General features: G+C 42.4%; 1 protein-coding gene across 5 annotated transcripts; it reads right to left on the reverse strand.

The window, feature by feature from the left end:
- Window positions 1–584: 584 nt before the first annotated feature.
- On the reverse strand, window positions 585–23,429 carry LOC110982577 (uncharacterized). Of its 5 annotated transcripts, XM_087137098.1 has the most exons (12): window positions 23,384–23,429; window positions 21,557–22,652; window positions 18,306–21,276; window positions 17,426–17,547; window positions 16,362–16,875; window positions 14,441–14,585; window positions 13,074–13,221; window positions 12,406–12,499; window positions 11,238–11,632; window positions 3,206–3,262; window positions 2,279–2,357; window positions 585–1,299 (listed from the first exon to the last, which is right to left on the reverse strand). In XM_087137098.1, the coding sequence occupies exons 3-5, from the start codon at window positions 18,364–18,366 to the stop codon at window positions 16,594–16,596; spliced, it is 465 nt and encodes a 154-aa protein (XP_086993224.1). In that variant the 5' UTR covers window positions 18,367–21,276; window positions 21,557–22,652; window positions 23,384–23,429; the 3' UTR covers window positions 585–1,299; window positions 2,279–2,357; window positions 3,206–3,262; window positions 11,238–11,632; window positions 12,406–12,499; window positions 13,074–13,221; window positions 14,441–14,585; window positions 16,362–16,593. The 5 variants fall into 5 exon arrangements, with proteins under 5 accessions (XP_086993224.1, XP_086993220.1, XP_086993222.1 ...); XM_087137094.1 differs by lacking the exons at window positions 17,426–17,547; window positions 18,306–21,276; window positions 21,557–22,652; window positions 23,384–23,429 and having other exon boundaries at window positions 16,362–17,419; XM_087137096.1 differs by lacking the exons at window positions 11,238–11,632; window positions 17,426–17,547; window positions 18,306–21,276; window positions 21,557–22,652; window positions 23,384–23,429 and having other exon boundaries at window positions 16,362–17,419.
- Window positions 23,430–23,438: the final 9 nt, after the last annotated feature.

The raw sequence follows: 23,438 nt of genomic DNA on the forward strand, positions 1-23,438 counted from the left end.
TATTCTAAGTCCAAACAATGAAAGGTTTAACATTTAGAAACGAGCACATTCTTTCAAGAAAGTGCCGTGGCATAGCGGTTAAGGACACTAACTGCTATGCACAAGGACCTGGGTTCAATTCCAGGAGGGCATGCACAATTTTGCCAAAAAACTTAGTAAAAAAAAAAAAAAAAAAAAAAACCTCCTTTTCCAGGGACCCCGGGATTTGAACCGGGGTCCCCTGGCCTGGCAGCCAGCAAGCTAACCACCAGGCCACAGGCCTCTTGATAGATAAGATTTCGGAACTTATATTTAAAGGTTAGGATTGCGCAATTTCAAAAAAGGTCAAAGGGCACAACTTATCTGCATGTATATAAATAACAAAAGCAGAAATTTGAATATGCCAAAAGCCAGAATAGACAAAATATTCAGACCATGCATATACTTCAGTATGTTGTAGGTCCACAATATATTTGCAAGCTTCATTTTTTTTTCTCGAAATATCCATATGTACATGTAAAGTTATGTTTGTCACAAAAAATTCAACTGTTGGTGGAACATCAGAGATTGAGATTCTGCAAAGACTGAAATTTCAGGGCGTCTGAATTTTTAACTTTTTTGGGCCATTAGAAAGTTTGGTAGTAAGCCTCTAAGTCTATCTTGCTATATACGTTCAAGGAACATGATGGGCAATACAAGTACTTGCTTATTTTGAATAAGAAGTTCCTACAATCTGACGAAAATTATGCAAAAAATCTCAAAAATTCAGGAAAAAATGAAAAGCAGTAAAAATGGTACATCAGTTACTTTCTCCAGATTTCTCAAGAATTTATGAGTCCTATTTCACAGCTTAAAAAACGAACAATAGTGATTACTTTGTGCAATCATGAACAGTACGTATGATGGACATTTTGAAATGTCTCCACTTGAGTGAACACTTTGTCTAATGCTTTGTAATTTTTATTTACTCAGATGTGACTTTTTTTCTAGCAAAAGTAACTTAAAACATGCTTGATTTCTTTTTCTATAGACTAAAATACACCCTGAAAAGCAGTTCTAAAAATATGGATTTGTTGTGTAAAATGAAGTTGTGCATGTTCAACGTTAACTTAAACATCTACTCGTATTCCCTATTCCAGAAAGCCTAAAACTGTCCCAAACAAGACAAAAAGCCTTAAACCATGTTTACCATCAGAAGATAGTCTGTACACATTTTTTCTGCAAATCTAATCTTTAAGCATTGTAGCATCTGGTTTGTGCTGTCAAGGTTTGTCAATTGAAGCCACGGCAAATAACACGGCAGACAGGAACCACTTCAGCCTACAGGAACAAGAAAAAAAGAGAGAGTGTTTCAAGACGTTACATACATTGACTTCATGTAGGACAGTGGATGTTTAGTCATTGCCAAATTTAACTAACAGTATTTAGCAGACTACAAGTAGACAGCGCCCTCTGTCCTACGTAATCAAGCCAGTAAAGATCATCAGATTATCACAAAATTCAAACTATATTTGGCAGTCTGGTGAATAGCGTGCACATCTAAAATCACAACCTATGCCCCCAGCTGGCTGAGTTCAATCCAAAGGTGTCGTCCTTTTTCATCCAAGAAAATGAACAATGTTTTGGGTTTAAAAAAAAAACAGAGTGTAACATTTTCATGTTAATATTTGTGGCTCTGGAGGATTTTTTAGGGCAAGAAAACCGAATTTATGAGACGTCGCAATGATTTTGTGAAAGAAGACCCAGTCAAAGGACGATTTTTTATGGTGGGGAAAAAAGTTACTGTGTATGTGTCCGGCAAAATATTGTTTAGTAAACTTTGCCAACAACGGCTAAATATCCAATGTTATTACATTAGACTGAGAAAACTGACAGACAAGATTAAGGAATAGCTTAAATTTTTTCAAGAAAGTGCTGTAGTTTTTGCAGTTAAGTTTTTTACACTCCAACCTCACTACAGGGTAGCTGCAATCAATTCCTTTTAATACCAACCTTCAAAATGCACCTTTTTGCATCAGTTAATTGTCTTTTCAAGTTTAATTTCACAATTTCCAAGGGTATTTTACAACCTTTTTAGGTTTTTATGCAAATGATGAATATCTCCATGTTAATGAGCAAAACTGTGATGCCTCAATTGCTTTGTACACAAATCCTGCAGTTTGTAGATTTTACTTGACTCAGTTTTCACTTCTATATTGATTTATTGTTGTTTACGTGCGTAGCAACAAGAAAGCATGAATACCTCCCTCAGAAATGTTTTCAGTGAGTAAACTCTGCATTCACAATTTGAAGCACCTACATGTATAAACACATGTGTCCCGTAGATGACTTCAAGCAACAGCTCCCTCAGTTGTCCAGGAAAGCACGAATAGTTTGAACTATTTAAAAACAGGTTGTTTTCAATACATTTGATAAAATAGGATTGTAGAGGGGTTTTTGTACAATTAAAGAAGATACACAGTTGAAGAAACTTTTTTTAAGAAAAATACATCACAGCTATGCATTTTTAATAAGAGGTCCTTGGGACTTTACTGATTACCTTGTATTATCAGGAGAGATACCAATAGAGAACAAAGCATGGGGACCTCAAAATTCCCTTGTTATATTAAAGTAGAATGTTGTATTAACTGTGTTCTCAAGACTGAGGTTTGATTTTATTTTTCTGAACCCTAACAGAGTCAGGGGAGGAATTAGAATCTGCCCCTCCCTATGTTCCAATCTCTTCACAGTGTAGTTTTACACATCAAGCCTTCAGGAAATTTTCTAGTAATATCTTCCAGTCATTTTGATCCCAATTTGGTGAAAATCAGATATATTCCTTTCTTGTGCTGCACCTGCTTTGTCAAGAGAGCTCATTGGCCAAAATGCCAACTTTCCCTACTGATATGCATGTAAGCCAACACAAACGTAGCCCTCAAATGACAGGAACAAAAAGGCCATACATCAGATGGAATTGACACTTCCCCTCTGTGCTGATAATGAGTGTGTCTATACGCATGTCAGGTCTAAAAAAGATTGGGCAGAGGAAAGCTGAGTTCCAAATGGGGAGTGGGGATGAAATGGTCTGCAAAAAATGTTCTATGAAATTGTCTGGAAAAAAAAACAGCTATTCCAGGGATAAATAATTAGTTTTCAATTGCCAAATTTCAAAAGATTTTCTTTGCTTGCGAATTCAGTGTTACTCATTTCTCTGAACTCAAAAGTGAAAGAATCTATCACTACTTACCCACACATCATCAAGAAAACTGATTCTTCAAGATGGCAGACCACTGTAATTGCAGCACTGAAAGAAAGAAGTGAATAACAAGTTTGGTAAAATCTACAGCAATTGGATACGTTTGATGTTTGTAAATAACTCCAGAAACACGACACATGGCTCAAACAAAAATCTTCAAATTTATCCTGAACCCTGCCGTGTGTGACTACCATGCATGATATTTATACTGAGGCTAGAATTAGGATTAGTCTCTCAATCCTGGATGGTGTCAGGCTACCGGTAGATCAAGTCCACCTGCTTCTTTTGTTGCTAAAGCCAGAGCTAGGATTGGTCGCTCAAACCTGGATGGTGTGAGGCTCGAGTTAAACTCAAGCCTGGTAAGAGGCTCAAGAACTAGGACGGGTCACTCAAGCCTGGATGGTTTGAGGCTCAAGTCCATCTGTTGATTTATATTGCTGAGAGTAGAGATGGATTGGTCACTCAATCCTGAATAGTTTAAGTCTCAAGTTGACTCAAACCTGTATACCAGGCAAGATATGGGACGGAGGGGTACCCCCCTTACCTGTCCAGTCCCTATACACACTGTAGATTATCATGTTACCTAACATATCCCCCTAGAAGTCTGTAAAGAATTCCTGAGATTCCGATTAAACAATTGTAGAGATGCCCCATTTGGTTCCCCATTGTTGCTTAATTGTTTGTTTAATCCCTAAGTGTAGTCGGCAGGATGATAGGTAGTTGGAATGATGGGTAGTTGGGATGATGGGGAGTTGGGATGATGGGGAGTTGGGATGATGGGGAGTTGGGATGATGGGGAGTTGGGATGATAGGGAGTTGGGATGATGGGGAGTTGGGATGATGGGGAGTTGGGATGATGGGGAGTTGGGATGATGGGGAGTTGGGATGATGGGGAGTTGGGATGATGGGGAGTTGGGATGATGGGGAGTTGGGATGACGGGGAGTTGGGATGACGGGGAGTTGGGATGACGGGGAGTTGGGATAATGGGGAGTTGGGATGATGGGGAGTGGGGATGATGGGGAGTTGGGATGATAGGGAGTTGGGATGAGGGGGAGTTGGGATGACAGGGAGTTGGGATGACGGGGAGTTGGGATGACGGGGAGTTGGGATGACGGGGAGTTGGGATGACGGGGAGTTGGGATGACGGGGAGTTGGGATGACGGGGAGTTGGGATGACGGGGAGTTGGGATGACGGGGAGTTGGGATGATGGGGAGTTGGGATGATGGGGAGTTGGGATGATGGGGAGTTGGGATGATGGGGAGTTGGGATGATGGGGAGTTGGGATGATGGGGAGTTGGGATGATGGGGAGTTGGGATGACGGGGAGTTGGGATGATGGGGAGTTGGGATGATGGGGAGTTGGGATGACGGGGAGTTGGGATGATGGGGAGTTGGGATGATGGGGAGTTGGGATGATGGGGAGTTGGGATGATGGGGAGTGGGGATGATAGGGAGTTGGGATGACGGGGAGTTGGGATGATGGGGAGTTGGGATGATGGGGAGTTGGGATGACGGGGAGTTGGGATGACGGGGAGTTGGGATGATGGGGAGTTGGGATGATGGGGAGTGGGGATGATAGGGAGTTGGGATGACGGGGAGTTGGGATGACGGGGAGTTGGGATGATGGGGAGTTGGGATGATGGGGAGTTGGGATGATGGGGAGTTGGGATGATGGGGAGTTGGGATGATGGGGAGTTGGGATGATGGGGAGTTGGGATGATGGGGAGTTGGGATGACGGGGAGTTGGGATGATGGGGAGTTGGGATGATGGGGAGTTGGGATGACGGGGAGTTGGGATGATGGGGAGTGGGGATGATGGGGAGTTGGGATGATGGGGAGTTGGGATGATGGGGAGTTGGGATGATGGGGAGTTGGGATGATGGGGAGTTGGGATGATGGGGAGTTGGGATGATGGGGAGTGGGGATGATGGGGAGTTGGGATGATGGGGAGTTGGGATGATGGGGAGTAGGGATGATAGGGAGCTGGGATGATGGGGAGTTGGGATGCCCGGAAGAATACAGGAGTGTTGCAATTTTTGGTGTATGGTTGATCGCTAGTTAATTGTCAGAAAGTGTCAAAAAGTATGTAAATTTGCACTTAACTTTGCTGATTTGGATTGTGTACTTTAGTTTTCTGGAAAAGCAGAGTGTTTATAATCAAAAGCTAAGTAAGTGTATCAGTGCTAAATTACTGGCATTAAAGTTTTACAGTTGTCAAATGTATTAAGTGTAAATGGTATTTTTGACCGGAAGTTGAGCTGTAATTCTAAATTGCCTTGGAAAACCGTCATTTGCCAAGTGATAGTTGACCACACGTTCCAGTCGATTGTGTGTTTTTTCTCATCCTTGCCTTAAGTGCTGAGTATATAGTACTTTCAATAGAAGTTGGAGCTTTAATTAAGTCCAGGTACATAACTTCGGACTACCATAATTGATATTTTAATTGGTAATAGTTCATTGTTGACAAAAAGTATGAATCTACCGTGAATTATTTCATTTTTTTTTTTCAAATTTGTTTGCTCCCATGTGGTTATGTGTATTTCTGACATAGGGATCCAACTCTTGCGATATAGCCAGAATTTGAGTTGTTGTATATGTATACATATTTCTTGTAGTATGGCGTACACAAGGATTAAAGTTCATAAGTCAATACAGCGTTACCCCTTAGGTGGAGAGGGTGGACCCCTGTTGCTTGCCACCCTATGTTCACACCACCCTTCGGCTACTGGTTTGTTGTATGTTGAGGGAGAGGAGAAAATAGTTGTCCCTGCTCATGCTGATGTAGTGAAGCCACCACCAGACGGTTGGGGTGAACGCACGTATACAGTGCTTTACCCAGAAGATGCGAAGGGTATCACTGAAGCTGGTTCACTACAAGGACTTGAGGCAGAACTTGCAAAACTACTGTCCAGACCACAGGCTCCCTTCGTGATGGCCCCAGACTGGAAGATCACTGTATTTGATGGCAAGGATGGAGAAGTCCGTGATTTCATGTAGAAGGCCATACCGCGGAGGTAGGAGTAAAGGGCTCACCTTCCATAGATCGACACTTTTTAGCAAGAGCTGTTGGGGAGGCATACCTTGAGCCTAAGGGCTTCCGTCTGAAGCCAATTCCCGAATTCTTCTCTCTTGTCTCAGCCAATGGAAATGCTATCCCATATGTGGGATATTTTGAAACAAATATACAAGTCTTAGGCCAAACCATCCAGTCTCGTGTGGTGCTGGTGTTGGAAGAGAAATCACCCATGAAGTTAGGAAGAGAAGGAGTACCCGGCATTCTCAGAATGAATGTTTTGCAACAGTGCTGGGACCAGTTTGTGAATTCTTTGTCCGGTGAGTGCCTCACCAAGATCCCTTGGCCACACCAAGAAGTTGAAAGTGCTTCAGTTGATGGAGAAGACAGTGAAGTTTGGTTCTGGAGGAGGAATGGTTGGACGAGCATATCTTGGAGGTCAGACCATCGTAGTATCTGCCCGTCAAGAGGTTGTTGTCGAGGGTACAGGAGGTATCTACCCAGGGAGGGGTTCTTGTGATGCCATTTTGGAACCCCCAGAATGTGGAGGCCCACCTTCAGGGATAACTGTCCCACCGTGTTTTGTCAGGGTAGAGTCGGGGCGATTTTGTACCACCCTGTATAACGAGAGTAATGTTGACGTCGTCATACCCAAAGCTTCTGTACTGGGAACGCTACACCTTGGTAGAAAAGTTGACGAACACGCACAGAGCCTGGTCGAAGCAGAGAACCTGGACACCGTCATGTCAAACGGCATCGGTGCCTATCTGCGTGGAGGTCAGTTCTCAACTGACACCTGATCAGAAGCGAAGGATGGAGGCCCTGCCAGACAAGCATCAGGAAGTGTTTTCAAAGCATGAGAAAGACCTGGGATACGCAAACACTGTTACTCACTGTATTGACATTGGGGACACGCACCCATTAAGTCAGCGGCATCGCCCACTCCCACCTTCACAATACCAAATGGTGCGTGAACACATCCATGACCTGCTAGAGAAGAATATCATCCGAGAAAGCACGAGCCCTTGGGCGTCTCCTGTGGTCATTGTACAGAAGAGAGACGGTGGGATCCGACTGTGTGTGGATTACAGGCAGATGAATAGGGTGACGTACCGTGATTCCTTTTCTCTCCCAAGAATTGAAGAGTCACTCCAGGCTCTGGGGGGAGCAAAATTGGTCACGGTACTTGACCTTACCAGTGGGTATTACCAGGTAGCCATGAACCCTTCAGACATTGGGAAGACAGTATTTGTGGTGCCTTTTGGCCTCTACGAGTACTTGCAAATGCCATTTGGGCTTACAAATGCACCGGCTACGTTTCAGCGTCTCCTGCAGGGATGCCTTGTTTACTCTCGAGACTTTGACTCCCATATGATGCACCTTGATCGAGTGTTTACCAGGCTTGGAGGTCATGGGCTGAAGCTTTAGCGTACCAAATGTCATTTGCTGCAGTCTCAAGTTTGCTACCTTGGCCACCTTGTGTCTGGTGATGGGGTCGCCGTTGACCCGGAAAAGATCCAAGTGCTTCGACAATGGCCTCAACCAACCACTGTGAGAGAAATATGGGCTTTCCTGGGTTTTACTGGCTTCTTCAGACGGTTCATTCGAGGTTATGCAGCCATCGCAGGACCTCTCTTCAACCTCCTGAAGTGTGATGGAAAGGGCAGAGGGAAGTCCAAGCAACCGAACCGTAGGGTTGACTTTGGAAAGCCTGCTGGAGCAGCCTTTAAGGCCCTGATCGACCACGTGACCAATGCGCCAACCTTGTCATATGCAGACTTTTCACAACCATTCAGGGTAGAGACAGATGCGATTGCTACTGGCTTGGGGGCTGTGTGGCTTCAGTTGAATGAGGATGGAAAGGAACAGGTCATAGCACACATGTCCAGAGCGCTGCGACCTGCAGAATGGAGTGGACATTACAGTACATTCAAACTAGAGCTGCTGGCCATAAAATGGGCCACAATGGAGGTCTTCAATGACTACCTGATGGGGCAGAAGTTCTCTATCGTCACAGACCATCATCCGCTCCTGTTTCTAGACAAAGCAAACTTAGGCTGTGCAGAGATGAGGTAGGTCTTGCAGTTGAGTTCTTTCAACTACAAACTAGTGTACCGGCTGGGGAAGTCAAACCAGGTCCCTTATTTTCTCTCAAGGCAAGCTGAGTTTGGCAGCTCCACTGCTGCCTTGAAGGATTCCCCTGCCACCCCAGAGGATAAGGTAGACAATGGCACCTGTGCCCCCCAGGGTGAGCAGTTCAACTGTAAATGCTTGTCTAGAACACCATTCCTCTGGGACCACTGTTCTCTTGCAGCTTCATGATAGCATAGATGTCTGCCGGATTGGTGGAATCTCTTGCCTGCCACGGCGCTCCACTGAGGAAATTGTCAGCCTTCAGAAAGAGGACCTGGTTCTGGGAAGGGTGATTGAATTCATCAGAAGAGGGGTATAACCTGCCAGAGGGGAGCGTGCAAATTTCAGTAAGCTGGCCTTAGTCCTCCTTCAGGACTGGAAGAGATTGTCAGTGTACGATGAGCTGTTGCAAAGGAGGGTAGTCTGCCCATCTATGCATCAAGTTATTTCCCAGCTTCTGCTTCCCTTTTTATGATCACAATGGCCATTTTGGAGCAAAGAGAACCTTTCAGTTGTTGTGGGACCGGTTTTATTGGCATAACATGGAGAAGGCGACTAAAGAATGGTGCGCAAAGTGCAAGCGTTGTGCCATTGCAAAGGCTCCTACCCGGAAGACCCGTCCTCCTTTGGGGACACTATCAGCAACGGCACCTATGGAAGTCTTGGCCATGGACTTTACCATCTTGGAGCCCTCAACCAGTGGGATAGAGAATGTATTAGTTGTAACTGATGCATTCACAAAGTTTGTGTGGCCGATACCTACAAAAGACCAGAAGGCCCTCACTGTGGCCAAAGCCCCCTTCGCCTTCATTCAGATCGCAGGCAGAATTTTGAATCCCAGATCGTTTTCTCACCTGTGCCAATTATATGGGATACAGCGTAGTCACACGACGCCCTATCATCCTGCAGGCAATGGCCAATGCGAACGGTACAATAGGACCATGCACAACATGCTGGCGGCTCTATCTGAATAGAAGAAGCGGAAGTGGCCAGATTACCTTCAAGCCCTTGTGTATGCATACAACAATTTGAAACACTCCACAACAGGCGTAGACCCGTTCTTTCTGATGTTTGGGTGAAATGGCTGGTTCCCACTGAGCACCAACTCAGGCAGGGAAGCCCCAACAATGACGGTGACATAGGGAGCTATCTGTATCACCACCAGCTGCATCTCCGAACATTCGGGCTAGAAAGGCCATCCATGCAGCCAAGGTCCTTGAGAAGCCACTTGTATTTTCACTTCTTCATTTTGTAACCTAAAGAGATATTTGTTGGTTCTTAAGTACCTCACTTTTACAGCACATTATCATAGACCGGTTTAATGGTATATTTGGGGACAGCTGAGAACTAAAAGTGGTGATTTTTTTAAGGCATAAATTTGGTTAGTGTTGTCATGGAAATGGGGCCTCGATAGCCCACGTGTAGTACATGTAATGATGTGCATGGCATGGCCTTGAGTGATACATATAAGTGTACACGCATACTGTTATGAACATGTGTGTATGCGTTCAAGCAGTACTTTATGCGAGTGAATTTTATACATTTGTAACAAGATGGCATAGGCCCGGAGGTGCTCTGGTACTATAGTTCTGTGGTGTATTATCTCTTAAGTTTGGCTAGGGTTTATGTTTGGTGAAACGATAACGCACGGAACTTGACAGTAGGCTGGGGACTACTACAACTACCACGGCTAAACCAACCCCCCTCGCATCGCCCACTCTTCACAATGACCAACACAAAGGCGGGAGGAGGGGGTTCTCTCCGTCCCATATCTTGCTTCAAATGCAAGCCTGGTTAGGGACTTAAGACTTATGATCTTTTGATCGTTTGAGGCTTAAGTCCACCTGTTCTTCACAGTGCTGAGGCTAGAGCAAGGATTGGTCACTTGATCCTGGATAGTTTGCAGCTCAAATCCACCTGCTTGTTCAAATTGCTGAGACTAAAACTAGGATTGATCACTAAATCCTAGATGGTTTGAGGCTCATATCCTCCTAATGGTTCATGCTGTTGAGACTAGAGCTAGGATTGGTCCCTCAATCCTGGATAGTTTGAGGCTCAACTCCACCTGCTTATTCATTTTACTATAACGAAAGCTAGGATTGGTCACTCAAGCCTTGTTGGTTTGAGGCTCAAACCCACCAGCCGAGTCATATTGCTGAGACCAGAGCAAGGATTGATCACTAAAGACTGGATAGTTTGAAGATATGGCTTAGCCAAGCCCGGTTTGAGGTTCAAGAGCTAGGGTTGGCCACTCTGGCCTGGATGGTATTAAGCTCAGGTCCATCAGCTGGGTCATGTTATTGAGACCAGAGCAAGATTTGTCACTCAATCCTGTATGGTTTGAGGCTAAAGGTCACTTCCTTGTTCATTTTGCTCCAACTAAAGCTAGGATTGGCCCCTCAACCTGAATGGTTTCACGCTCAAGTTCATTTACGTCCTGTAAAGTCTCATGAGCCACGATTGATCAATCAAGACTGGATGGTTTAAGGCACAAGTCAACCTGTTTGTTCATGTTGATGAGACCAAGCCAAGGATTGGTCTTTCCATCCTGGAAGGTTTGAGGCTCAAATCCACCTGCTGGTTCATATTGCTGGGAGTAGACCCAGGGTTAATCACTCAAGCCTGAATGGTCTGAGGTTGAAGTCCAGCCGTTTCTGAAACTAGAGCTAGGGTTTGTTATTGAAGCCTGGATGGTCTAAGGTTCAAATTCACTCAAGTCTCATAAAAGGTTCAAGAACTACCGGAAGGACTGGTCAGTCCTAGTCAGGACTCAAGCCAAGAGGGTTTGAGGCTCATTCCAACCTGCTGGTTCATTATGCTGAGATCAGAGCTAGGATTGGTCACTCAAGCCTAGATGGTTTGATGCTTAAACTCACTCAAGTCTTGTAAGAGACTCAAAAGCTAGAACTGGTCACTCAGATCATGCCTGGATGGTCTGAGGCTCAAGTCCGCCTCATTGTTCATGTTGCTGAGACTAGAGCTAGGGTTGGTCACTCAATCCTGGATGGTTCGAGGCTCAAGTCCACCTGCTGGTTCATGTTGCTGAGACTACAGCTAGGGTTGGTCACTCAAGCAAGATTGTTTGAGGCTCAAATTCACTTGGACTGGTCACTCAAGTGTGGATGGTTTGAGGCTGAAGTCAGTCCAACCATTGCCGAGATTAGAGCTCTGATGATTATACTCTCACGTCCATCAGCTGGTTCAAGTTGCTGAGACTAAAGAAAGCTAGGATTGGTTACGAAGGCCTGGAAGGTTTGATGCTCAGGTCCACCTGAATCCATGAAAGAGATACTTCCTCATTGTTTGCCTTAATTTAAGCTGGTAATGAAAGTGTAATGGATGGGGCTCTTTACTGCAGTACTAACAGAAATGTAAGATAGATGATCACTTTTCTAGTCAGAGATTCACGATAACTTGAAATAAGAAAACGGAACCACGAAAGGCAACAACAGTGAACACCGGTTTGGGAAGATGAATGTGGAATAAAACATTTTGCAGTAAAACAACTGGAAAAATGTGCCAATAATATTTAAATACAACTCTACCAGTGAGAGATTGAGCTTATCTTCTACTCTGACTGAAACATGTCAGTCTATCTCTGGTTTTCTCTCAATAAACTTTGACAACCAGTTTAACATATGAAATACATGTCTCACTTCCGAATGGTTAAAAGCTAGGCTAAGGTAGGTATACTTAGGACAATTATATATAACAGGTTTTGCCCTTACCCAACGTATATTAATAAGCACTGTATGCTCAGTGCTTGTCTGAGAGCTTGCGAAAAAACCTCACAAGCTTACTCGGGTGGGACTCGAACCCACGACCTCCTGCTTACTAGTGCAGATGTCTTAACCACTCGACCACCGAGCTTGCCGGGGTCGGCTGGCCGGTCCGAGTCAAATGAAGCAGCGGGTACCGCGAACTATTTTCAAGATGTATTTTTGCATTGGGGAGATGTTAATTTAATAACTACTATTTAATAACTAATTACTCAGGACAAGTTGGAGTGACAACTTTGGTTAAAAATAGTATAAGTAACATCACCTGAATGACGGATGGTTTGGAACATCCAGTCAATGGACTGATCTGCATATGAAATCTCAGACTTCAATGCCCCTTTGGAAAGTTTTCCATATCCCTGAATTGGACAGAAAAGATCAGAATTTCATAGTATTATTAGTGATATCAATAGGATCAACAGATTTTTATATAGGATCAATCAACTGATAGCACAGCAGGATGGAACAATCACACAGATCCATCAATCACACCAAAACAATGTCTGTACATGTACAACACGGCGGCGCAAGCAGACAAGGCCTGTGAAAAATAAAATCACAAAACATGAGACAGTGCAGAGGTTGACCTCCAAGAATCTGATATTCCCTGACTCAAGACTCGTTTTTGCTCCTTGTCCCCAGTAGAGTGCTTGAGATGAAAGCAAGCTAGGGTTAGTGCAGAAAGGGTCTTTTGACAACCCACAGGCCACTTCATATACTTCAGGTGAATGGAGTAGCAAAGTAAATTAGACACCAAGAACGGAGGCGTTACTACAAGCCCCCCCCAGATAACGAGAGAGAAAAAAGGGGTGTGTGATAGTCAATCTTGGTCTTGGTCTGTGTTAACTTTGACCAAACCCCACTGAGTGTTCCCCTCTGAAAAGTGAGGACATCCAAAGTGCTCCTCCCTCCCGCAAAGTTTAACCCACTTACGCCGGTAAGTAAAAGTGAAAATGTCACCGCATTTCAGTGATGTGTTGTGATTCCAACAGGTGCTGCATGGTGTCAGCGACAGGACATTCACTAGTACTGCAGGCAGAGAGGTAGACGAGTCATGTCACACTACAGTCAGGCATCAGTGCTGTGAACATGACAAAACATTCAACACTTGGACATTAACATTTGCTGAATAGAACAATCATACACTTGAGCCTAGTATTACCAATTAAGGCTCAAGATATCCCATCGTCCAATTTCCCCCATTTTCCCCCAGTAACTCTGACTGGAGGGTAGGGTAGTGGTTAATCAAACTATACTAAATGGCGTCTTGGCCAGAGCATTTGCGACCAAAGCTAATCCAATCCTTTGTATTTCTCAGTGTCAGCTCATGCTAAGAACCACTGTGCGTAACACCATTAAGCACTTAAAGGCTGTCTACCACCAACGCACGGCCAGTTATCTCTTGAAAATGCCCTCACACTTGTGTATAGTTGGGTGTTTAACCAAGGGACCTGTCTATCTGTTTGCTAATTCCCATTTCTCGTATATCCCCCATTATTATTATTGTTCAGTCGTGACACCATAAAACACTAATCCACATGTGTGTCAGTGTTTCCACAAGATTTTGCAAGTGTAACAAACCGGTGACCATCTTCTTAAAAGTATTGCACTGAGGTATTCCCACAGGTCTGCATGAAAGTCTTCCCACTCCAATGGGCCCCAAACCCATCATCATAAAATGGCGTGTACGGCAATTGAACCCTGCTTGCAACAATGTCACTGAAGTCTGAATGGCCCTAGCAAACTGAGGAATTCGATTGATAAGGCATGCACATTTGAGTTTAAGCACAAGCTATATAGTTGTTAAGGAAGCCCAGGTAAAGCTGAAGAAGAATGGCGGTGCTCTCTCAGGCAGGATACTACAAATTCCCACATATATGTACAAACTGCACCTGCTGCTAGAAGACCGGTGAGGAGAAAGATGTGATCGAGCGCAGGGCTTCCCCTGCCCATTCAAAGGTAAACCATCCAATCTCGCTCGTTTTAGTGACCATGCACCGACATGTATCAGCAGTTAATTTTTATCAATGCTGGCACCTCGCATAAAAACTTACAAGCAAAAATTGAACAGGGAAAATGAATAACCCCAGTCTGAGGCGTTCATGGAGTGGTTGTGTTTCACATTGTCCTGAGTGGCAAAGGTCACAAAATGCAAGATTTGAGGAAATGAAATTAGAGTGAATGCCCAAGGAATGATAAAAATAAATTAATTCCAGTCACTTTGATCATAGTAATTTGTCTCTTTCTTTTTCACAAGTTAAAACAATATTGGGCCAAAAATAAAGGAAAGACAAGCTTACCTGGGGCTTGACTTAACTGACTTTGGATGGAGTTCCTTGATGTCACAGAGGTTAACATCTGGGTGGTCACAAAAGGGAAGGGTGGTTGTTGGAGAGGTGAATTGGATCAGCTCCATCAAGGTAGACCTATGGGACATCTTGTACTCTGTATTGACAAAGCATAGGAAATATGAGGTGAAAGGTATGAGTTCAAGACAAAGCAACTTTGGGACATTCCACCCGTTTCCTAGCTCAAATGAAACTTCGAAGCAAGTTCTTTGAACCTTAAAGTCATGTTTGCTATCAATCATTTCATAAAATACAAGAGTAATACAGATGAAATGCAGACTGAAAACCCAATCCACATGTATAAGCAAATTTCCTTCTGGGAAGGCCCCTGGTTGGGATGATCTAAGTACCTTTGTCATCAAGCAGGCAAGGAACGCACTTGCGAAGCACCTGGTTGATATCTTTAACAAGTGTCTAACAGCTGGAGTGTTTCCTGATTGTCTAAAAATAGCCAAGGTAAAACCAATTTACAAAAATGGTTGTAAGCACAATGTAACCAACTATAGACCTATTTCTGTCCTATCTACATTTTCGAAATTGTTTGAAAAGCTTAAATCTCAGAGATTAATATCTTTCATCAATAAACATGACATTCTTTCTGAATGACAATTCGGATTCAGACAAAAGTGCTCTACTAAATCGGCAATATTGTGTATTGTTAGTAAATTACATGAATGTAGTGCAATTGACAAACAGAATTTCTCCATTGGTGTATTTTTAGACTTATCACAAGCTTTTGACACTGTCAATCATAATATTTTAATTACAAAATTAGAGCATTACGGTATCCATAGTACAGCTCTGGAATTATCTGAAGTTATCTCTACAACAGAGAGCAGTCCATGTCATTTAAATCTGTTAATTCCAGCAGTCCAGCCATCACATGTGGGGTACCACCAGGTTCTGTGTTAGGTCCATTGCTATTTCTAAGTTACATCAACGACATATGCAGTACCTCAAACAGTACAACATTTTGTTTATTTGCCGATGATACAAGTTTGTGGTATACGCACAATAATGGAAATGAAGCAATCCAAAACCTTAATTTGGAACTAAATGAGTGGCTTTTAGCAAACAAACCGTGTATTAATGCCCTAAAATCACATAACATAATATTTTGTTCAATTACAATTTAAGTATAGACAAAATGCTCATTTCATCTTCAACAATTTGAGGTTGATGCAGGTTAAAAGTTCAAAATTTTTGGGTGTAACCTGGATGAAAATTTTACTTGGAAATCTAACTGTAGATTCGTAACTTACGAAAACAGCAAACTGTAGATTCGTAACTATCAACAGCAAAACAAATCTATAGTTATTGTTGTCTACTATAACTGTAGATTTGATTCGTGATGACGAGGAACGTATCCTCACGTCCACCCTCCACTGGTTTCAATCACACTAAGTGTGACCGGAAGATTGGTTTGGGTAAGAGTAACATTGCATTTGGCTGCCGTGACACTGATTTTACTGGGCCTCGTAATAGCTACAGTTGACAAATTTAAGAGCTACCAGGAAAGCCCACAATCCGGCATTATTGTGTATGTTTGCCTTTCTCCATAGAAAATGACGTATAGTTTGTTATCCCTCATGTTGTCAAGATCACTGCTTTATAAAGCAACATTTTCAACAAGGATTTGAATTTTCTCTTCACTTTTCAAGAAGGAATTAATTTGATGTGTTTTGGCTTTTCTGTGTCTACGTTTTGCCAAGTTTTCTTTTATGATGTTGGATTATAGCTTTTGATGGAATTTCAGGATGTTATTTGTGAAAGACAGCAATAAGTGGAAAGGTTTGCGGCAGCACCATGCGAAGGAATGTATCTCTTATGAGTATGTGTGGTTCTGAAAAGCCTAATCGGGAGTATACTCAACGTTTCAGGCTGTGTGCTCAGTCCGTCGTCAGGAGACTGAAGAGATGCTGATGAGGAAGCTGTTTATATAAGGTGACAGGATGCAGTGGAATGTGACGAGGATGCTAGTGGTGGAGCCAGCTGGGCACCATCATGCGGAAGGGGTCCAGCTGGTCAGTGAGGCGTGTCAGTTGGGCAGTGGTTGGGGTGGGGTGAGGTGGCCGGGGGGTATAGGAGACCCATAGGCGGGTGTCCTAGGGTATAGAGGACCCATTGGACTGGGAGGTCAGCAGGTGTTGCTGGATGTCACTGATGGAGAAGCCGATGTCTTGGGGAATGGTGTCTTGCTTGAGGATCTCCAAGGTTTCTCTGATGCATCTTGGGTACCAGTGCTCGATGCTGGTGATGAGATGGGCTTGGTCCCAGTTGATGCGGTGGTCTTCAGAGTGGAAATGCTTGACTATCGCTGACTTCTCATACTCTCCCTTCCTGCCATGGGCTTGGTGTTCTTTGAGTCTGGTATAAGAACGGTGGTTCTGACAGAGAAGGTTTGCAGGTACGCCATGTGTAGAATCAATCTCTTCTATAAGAACGGTGGTTCTGGCAGAGAGAAGGTTTGTTGGAACACCATTTGTCGAATCAATTTCTCCTATAAGAACGGTGGTTCTGAGAACTTGTGAGTGTGAACTTGATGTTTCCACCAGGAAGCTCCGGTTGTCTCCCCTGAGGAGTTCCCCCTCCAAAGAAGAGATTGATTCCATGTGGTGTACCTACAAACCTTCTCTCAGCCTAGTCTCCATCATGCAAAGTTTCAAATCTTACTGTCAGAACTGCTCTTTGATGGTCTCCACAGCCTCCATAAACTGATGTCCATGAAGAACAGAAAGTTGAGTATTCAAGGCATGGCAAAAATGCAAAACCATCAAGGAATCACTGCAAACGTGACAGTAACTTGCTAGCCCCTTAATGACTATATTTATCTCTCCCGCATCATGTTTAAACAGCTGAAAAGACAAATTGCATGCAATCCTGAGGGGAGAATTTACAGTATCAACGTCATCCTTAATGCTTGAAAAGACAACTTACAGTCACTGCAGAAGGTAGACTTCTCCTGGACAGACAGCACATGTTCCTTCCACTCTCATTGCCACCTCTGCTTCTATCCACTTGCCAACAAGTGCCCTCATAATGAAAAATGGAAAATTGGGCTGGAGAAATAGAAAGACCCATGTCTGTTAATTAACATGAATGATTCCAAAGCATAATTAAAACAAGCACAATATTGTTTAGATAGAAACCCCGCCAGACACATCAAACTGCATCATTTGTCAAAGTGGCTTGTCTGCCAAGTGTAACAAGATTCAACAGGTCAACTCTCCCCAAGGGCCAAACAGCCTGGAAGTCTGTGGTTGCCAGTCACCACAAGATCCAACAGAGGTATTGTTCAATGGGACTAGCTCCCATTTTCTTTACATGGCCAGTGCATCTGGCAGGGTTAGGATTAAGATGGATAAGAAAGGCACAAAGGAACCAGTCTATTCCAGAGATGGTGGTTGCAATGCAAAAGTTTGCTCCGAATCATGAGGTAGAGTAAGTGTCTTTAGTCTGCGGAATTCAAATTGTTACATTTATGCACAATCACATAACTCAGTATACCTGATTTTATTCAAATTTAACTTGCAACTGGCTTACTAACACAGAACCATACAGTTTTTGACTGGCTGCACCAAGAGGCAACTGGAACTTTAGTTTAAATATGTAAAGGTATTCAATTTATGCCTGATCTTCCTGACCCAAGAAGGGTGGGGAAAGGTTATTTTCCCCCTCCCCCACACACAATGACAAGATTCTCGCTTGCCACCCCATTTAACTCAGAAGGGTTAGCAGGTGTCAAGTATGTATGCATGAGCATTATGTCATGTCTAGACTTACGTACATGTACCTCAATCATCCAGTCATCTCTTACCTGAATGAGATGGATGTTCGTTACCCAGCTGCACATTATGTGCACAGGTGGAATCCAGCATCAATGCGTGCCTGTGTGCAGAAGAAGTATGTTCAATTGGCAAATGTAACCTGCAAAAATGGCACTTGACGAGGGGAGAGAAACTCCAACTAAATGAAGAATCTTCGAGGGAAAAGTTGCAGAGAGCAAAATTAGTAAGGACTCAGACACCATTTCTAGATATCAAAACCAAAACTATGATCAACACCCCCCAAAAAATGATGTAATCTGAAGAATTAAACAAGCTAGAAAACCAAGCACTATGAACTATAACTACAAGTTAAACCATAAAAAAAGCTTGGGGGGGCGTGTGGAATCACCTGCAATATATTTTCCGGTATCTCTGCGAAGGTTTTTTCACAAGCTTAACCTTGAGGCATTTTACAGTCTTTCTTTGTGGTCATTTTGACTTTTAATTAATGTAATTAAATTAATGTAATGTTTAATGTAATTTTGTAAATTCATATCAAATATTCCATTCTTGGGCAGTGCTCATTTTTCCAAGACAGCTAGATCAGCCCCAAATTTAAACTTCTCCACTACCACACTTGATACAAGGGGCCAGCGCATACAAGTATGTGGTCTTGAACTTCACATGACCATAACAACAAAAGCATACCTGTACATTGAATTGAGCACATGCAGTTTTATAAAAATGCGGTGTGCATTAATTAACATTCTCTGAGATCACCACAACTGCTGGTGCCTGGAGTTGTAATGTGTTCATCACCAGTAAAGATCTTGAGCAAATCACTGTAGAAGGGTGTCGACATGACAAAATTGTAAACAATTTGCCAACAGGCATGATGGTCAGAGAATTTCAGTTTGGGCAAATGAATTAACATGATAAACTGCTGGGTGAATTAATCAAAAAGGCAATTGAAAAATGTGTGTATGTTGCTCAGCTGTTCATGGCCAGGGAGCTTTTTCCCAATGTTTAAGCCTTCCTGCACTTGTTTCCAGTTTAGGAATAAAGCCAAGGATACGGAGGTACCCATAGTCCACTAGACTGGCCCTAGTATAGTTGAGTCCTCCAGCGTGCCGCTCTTCAACCTTTCCTTCATTTTCCTCATGCCTCACTGCCAAATCTCTTTGCTAAAAACATTTAAATTCATTCAGTTAAACAATGATATTATAACCTTCGTAACATGTTCCTGATCACCTCTGTCAACAATTTTGGTGTAATTAAATTTACTAGCCCAAAACGACAGCATCCTGAAGTTGGCACAAATTCAGCCGAGTGTTCCCTAATAATGCGGTGCACTAGAACAAATCTCTGAAAATTCCACATCCCACATGGTGGCCTTCGTGGCCAAGCGAGGCTGGAATTCTTGGAGTCGGCTTTTGGGAAGCAATTCCCGTCGTCAAGGGGTTAAGACAGGTGGCAATAAATACTGTGTTGATAATAAATACTGTTATTGAAGATAACATCTAACAAGTTACTGTCAATATCATAAGACAGGCATTTCATTTTTGTTTCTTTATAAAATATGTACCCATGTGTTGAAACTGACATGTCTATGTACTATAATTACACTTAATGTCTTATAGGAATTGCCTTTCTACACACCTGCACGTTCATCTGCTATTTCATTAAATGTTCAACTGATCAATTAATTAAAGTCAAAACAATTTTCTTCAATGTTATTGCACCACACAGTCTGGGGAAAGATGTCACATTACTACATCTGCAGAAAAATGGCAATAAATATGATTTATAAATGTAAGCATTCTTTGGAAATTTCACATAAAATTTGAACTTATTTGAACCTAAAAGTGCTCTGGCAAATCCAAGAACTTTATGTAACTGCAGGGAAACGGTTATTTCCATGTACCACGTAAATCCAACAAAATACCTACTCTTCACTTCTTTTGCTTGTGTTTCTAGCATTTTCATAATGAAAAAGTTCTGGAAACGGGGAAGCCAAGTTTGATTCGCCTTGTCAGAATCTCTGGCACAACATATCCTATGTAAAATTCCTTCAGTTTAGGAAAGACAATGTTTCCCATGCTTGTTGGTCAAACCAGATACGCTCAACAGGAATATCTTTTCCCTTGGGTGTTTCTATGTACATGATAAAATCACACCATTCTCTCTTTGTTACTGCAAGCTGGCACTGTACTTGGTAATAATACACATGCTGATGGTTAAGCTTTAACTTCCCTGTTGAGTCTCTCTGAAGTGGAAAGGATGAACCGCGCTGAATTACAAGGTCTGCCTCTGTTAAATTTGATAATGGACACTTGATTTCAGCGTTTCCTTTATGAGGTTGACTTAAAGGATCTGAAACAATTCTGTCTATACTGGCACCTAGCCATGAATTTTATGGCATGACAGAAAATCCTGTTTGCTTCAAACTTGACTCTCATAAACACCATTGTTATAACAAAATACTGTTACTTATAAAGGATTTTGAGAATCCCACTTTCTTGAATTCTTATTTATTCTTTGTTTTTCTACTCTTTATAACAAAGTCCTGGCTACAGCAAAGTAATTTGTAGTAGTAACAGGTACATACCGCGTCATTATTGGTGTCACTTAAAATTATAATGGCTCAACAAAGATATCCAACATCTTTCAAAAGTTCAGTAGTCTTCATTATGTCCCCACAGAAGTCATTTCAGAAAGGTTATTTCACTATTTGCCATTAGCATGATTAATGGTTAGATATCAGTATCAGTTACCTGTACAAGAAATCAGACCCCCCCCAAATTTTTACAATATTTGCTATGAAAAGATTCACGTAACTTACCTCTGTACAAGTTCTGATTTAACTCCAGAAGTTGAAGCGCCTCTTCTGCATGCCAACCATCTCTTTAGCTGCAGCACTGTTGCTGACAAAGGGTCGTTTCAAACTTTGCACCTGGAATATCATCCTCCATTAAAGATGATGCCATGATTGTGTTACACATCGGCACCATTCTGCAAGTTCTGTAAGTAGGGAGATAAAAACTACATTTATAAATTTGAGTTGTTATTATCTAAAAAAAAAAAAAGTCAGTTTCTCCCAAGGCCAACAGCAACACGCTCTTTATTGCACTTTGTAAAAAAATTAAATAAATTTTCAAATATTTGTGAGAGGAAAAATCACCCTTAATTGTCTTTTTTAAGGGCACAAATCATTCTAGGCTGAAAATAACGTGATTGGTCAATACAGGATGAATGAGCTACAACTTACAAGTCATGATTTTGATTGGGCAATAGTACTCACGATCTCAGTCAAGGCGTGGTCTATGACCAGATAGTATTATTGAAGGGATTCCCTGAATTTTTCTTTTCTGCCATGTGATACTTCAAGGTTTGTGACTATCTTCATCCCAAATCTGTAATGCAACACTGTGAGAAGAGGATGACTTGAACTGGAGTATGAAATAAAATGGTAACAGATTGTTTTGCAGGCATGTACACTTCACTCATAGGGTTGTGCATAAAATGTATTGCTTGCTTGTCATCCAAACCCATAATGCATTGCAAAACAACAAAAGGTTTATTATTGGTAGGGGAATGACTACATGAGTGAGAGCGCTGTTTATTTGGAAACTCGTTTTTCTTAAATAGTCTTTTTGCATGCAGTTCCATTCTCAATTTTTTTGAAATTTGAAGTAAAGCCTGCATTTGATTCATTGAAATAAGGCACAAATAAGAACAAAGATTTTACAAAAACATAAATGTTAAGCTTTCAGTTAAAGTCTACACTCACTTTTGTGTACAAAATAATCACAGTTTGCCCTGCATTACACGTGTACAAAACACATCTCAAAACATCCCCACTTCAAATAGATTTTTCTTTGCTTTGCAGAGTCCAATGGAATCCAAATTTATATCAAAATATTTCTTACGACATCCTCTTCAAGATAACATCAGTAGAGTGATGTAGGCCCTATAATAGGGAGGCTAATACAATTAATTCAACAATTTATTAATTTATGTTGCCGAGTGGTACTAGACCTAAGCCTAGGATGGTTTCTACAAAAAGACTAGCCTAGCCCAGCCGTGCACATGGTGCAGCTCACAAAGAAGTGAGGGACTGCAAAAATATTGAGGACTTTTCTCGGGGTTGAAGTTGTTGCATTAGGCCTATATCTTACCAAACTATCAAGAGATACTCACCGGAGCTTCACGCACAAAATGCTACAGATGGAGTCATCCAGCTTTTAACGAATGTGGCCTGTTCCCCCTTGGGGTAGATGCCAAGTGCCACGGCTAGCCAGCTGTATGCAGTCAAGGTCGCACAAAAACTTTCCTTCCTATCCTTGACAACATAACCCCCGGAAGTGAAAAATTCGGTTTTCGACAGCGCCCCCAGCCTTCATAGAGAAGAATCAAGACTCAGTGATGTTGGCCCAGGCTGGACAGACGTCCAGGGAATAAAACTCCTCCCATGATGCAAAATTTTTCCAAAGTTTTTCCTCACATTTTTACCTGGCGAGGGCAGCTCAAATGTCGTTCATAAGTGCCTTGTATCCCAAAGTCCATAAATGCTGTGTTGAAATAACGGAATACACCCGCAGACAATGTATTTTGCAGGAAATTTTGCAAAACTCCACACTTTGGAATACTAGGCACCTGTGAACAACATTTGAGCTGTCTTCGCCTGGTAAAAATGTGAGAAAAAAGAGTTGAGAAAAATTGCGCATTGTTGGGCGTTAGTCACAATGCAATGTACCGGTAGACGACGTCCAACCTGGGCTACGAGTGACGTCTAAAAGGTTGTGATGAAAATGAAATTTCAGATATTGTGAAATTTGAAGAATTGAGGTAAAAAATTATTCTAACCATGGAGCTATAAAAGCTTGTCCAAGTGAAGCAGCGGGCGAAAATCAAAGTGCGCCACGTTATGGTATGTTGCACGGACGGGACTATAGCATGTTCAACTTAGCCTAGTTCGAACTTGCTCGTTCAGATTCGAGGTGAAAAAATACTGAACAGAAGCAGTGAAATGCTAAAACTAGCAGTAATCTCTCATGCATTGAAAAAAACACTGGGCACAAATTTTGAATGAAATGTCTCCCTATTTAACACAAAAAAATGAAGCTACCTTTCGTCTGCTTACTCTTCTCTCCACGCACGTGGGCTCGCGAATGTTCAACAAT

Source organism: Acanthaster planci, linkage group LG05, assembly GCF_054643075.1.
Source record: "Acanthaster planci isolate LZ-2023a linkage group LG05, COTS_SCS, whole genome shotgun sequence".
Lineage (NCBI taxonomy): Eukaryota > Metazoa > Echinodermata > Asteroidea > Valvatida > Acanthasteridae > Acanthaster > Acanthaster planci.

Excerpts from the sequence above, each read along its gene's own strand:
- LOC110982577 (XM_087137097.1), bottom strand. The coding sequence starts at position 17,100 with ATGGAATCAATCTCTTCTTTGGAGGGGGAACTCCTCAGGGGAGACAAC.